The sequence below is a fragment of the Octopus bimaculoides genome, chromosome 15 (genome assembly GCF_001194135.2).
Source record: "Octopus bimaculoides isolate UCB-OBI-ISO-001 chromosome 15, ASM119413v2, whole genome shotgun sequence".
Lineage (NCBI taxonomy): Eukaryota > Metazoa > Mollusca > Cephalopoda > Octopoda > Octopodidae > Octopus > Octopus bimaculoides.
In genome coordinates this window covers 57,185,604-57,186,986 of record NC_068995.1, presented here as the reverse complement: position 1 = coordinate 57,186,986, position 1,383 = coordinate 57,185,604, and the positions used below count along the sequence as shown (strand labels likewise).

The 1,383-nt window shown below is 50.3% G+C and overlaps 1 protein-coding gene across 18 annotated transcripts in view; it reads right to left on the bottom strand.

Moving 5' to 3' along the window:
- LOC106877140 (one cut domain family member 2) overlaps window positions 1-1,383 on the bottom strand; it is a 348,210-nt gene that overhangs the window by 316,036 nt on the left and 30,791 nt on the right. For 11 of the 18 annotated variants that reach the window (XR_008265651.1, XR_008265654.1, XR_008265653.1 and 8 more), the window contains exon 1: window positions 241-1,273. The exons of 2 other annotated variants lie outside the window; for them this stretch is intronic. Coding sequence is in view for 12 of the 16 variants with exons in the window: in XM_052973370.1 (XP_052829330.1) it covers window positions 241-1,126 (886 nt within the window). In the remaining 4 variants the exon portion in view is untranslated. Of the gene's footprint in view, window positions 1-240; window positions 1,274-1,383 lie in introns of those variants that run through there. 5 more of the 18 variants (XM_052973371.1, XM_052973374.1, XM_052973372.1 and 2 more) reach the window with 2 other exon arrangements.

The following is a 1,383-nucleotide window of genomic DNA, read 5'->3' as shown; positions in this document are numbered from 1 at the left end:
TATATATATATAATACAACTTATGTATGTACCTATGTTTTTATGTGAGCATATATATATATATATATATACATACATATATTTAAATTTGTGTCTATATATACATGTGTGTGTGTATATATGAATGTTTACCTTTATATATTGTATTGATAGATATGTATTGACATACACACATGTACAAAAAAAAATGTGATTTTTTTAAAGGCAAAAACATAAAATATAAATGAGTTTGTTTGCTTACCTGCAAGTCTAAGAGCCGACATCCTTTGAAACTCGGGTTCTTGTAACCATTTCCACATTCTCCGAAAAGTTTCACGTCCGGACTTAAGTTTGCTCCAGGGTTTAGGGTTTCTTAACAGATCGCTGAGGGTCCCTTGGCTCCGACACAGCACTCTCTGAGCGAACACAGCCTGTGGGATACTGTACCTTTTCAGTTCGCTACTAATCTTTTGTGCTAACTCCTTGGTGTTAATTTCTTCCACTTCTTTATTAGATGACGACTGTTGAGATTCGGACGAGCTAGAGGACGTAGATGGTCGCTCGCGCTGGGGACTCATGCTGTGATGGCTGTGAGGGGACGAAGTGGCCACTGAAGTTTGCAAACCATTCATAGATGACGGGGTCGGCATCATGCCACTAGGTGAGGGAAGCCTCGAAGAACTTGGTGGTGGTGCGCCGAGGCTGCTTCGATAAGCTTCGTAGTTGGTAGGGGAAACCATTTTCGGTTCGGGCTTGGGCGAATGGAGCCCGTTCTGGCCGTGGCCATACCCGTACGAGCTTAGCCCTTGTTGGTAGCCGTTGCTAGCCATCATTGAGGACATGGGGCTGCCACCCAGGGCTGTGCCCATGCTCATACCCATACTGGTCAGTTTATCGTAACGGTAGTTCATGTCCATTCCTAGTCCATTATTTTGCATCAGTGTAAAACTGCCGCTGACGTTCGACGTTGGGGGAACGTGATGAGCGCTAAACTTGTCCGACACGGTGGAAATGGGCGGCAGAGGCTGCAGTGGCGTCAGGGTGGCGTAACTGTTGTTGGGGCTGTAGCCGGGACTCATCCGGCCGTTCAAAGTCTGGTAGGTGGCTGCTTCGCCCATCTGGGAGCGGAACTCACTGCTGTCGATCATGGTGCTCACACTGACGGGGATGGCCTCCGAGGAGGAACGTGCTGCGGCAATGTTAGAAGGCGACAGGTCGTGGGGACTTACTGTGTATTCTGAGGCTGCCGCCGCCGCCGCCGCAGCCGCTGCAGCCGCCGCTGCTGTTACATGGCCTCCTCCTCCTCCTCCTCCGCCTGCCGTTCCTCCTCCTCCGCCGCCGCCGCTGCCGCCTCCTTCTGTTCCTCCTCCTCCGCCACCGCCGCCTCCACCTGCTCCTCCATTAC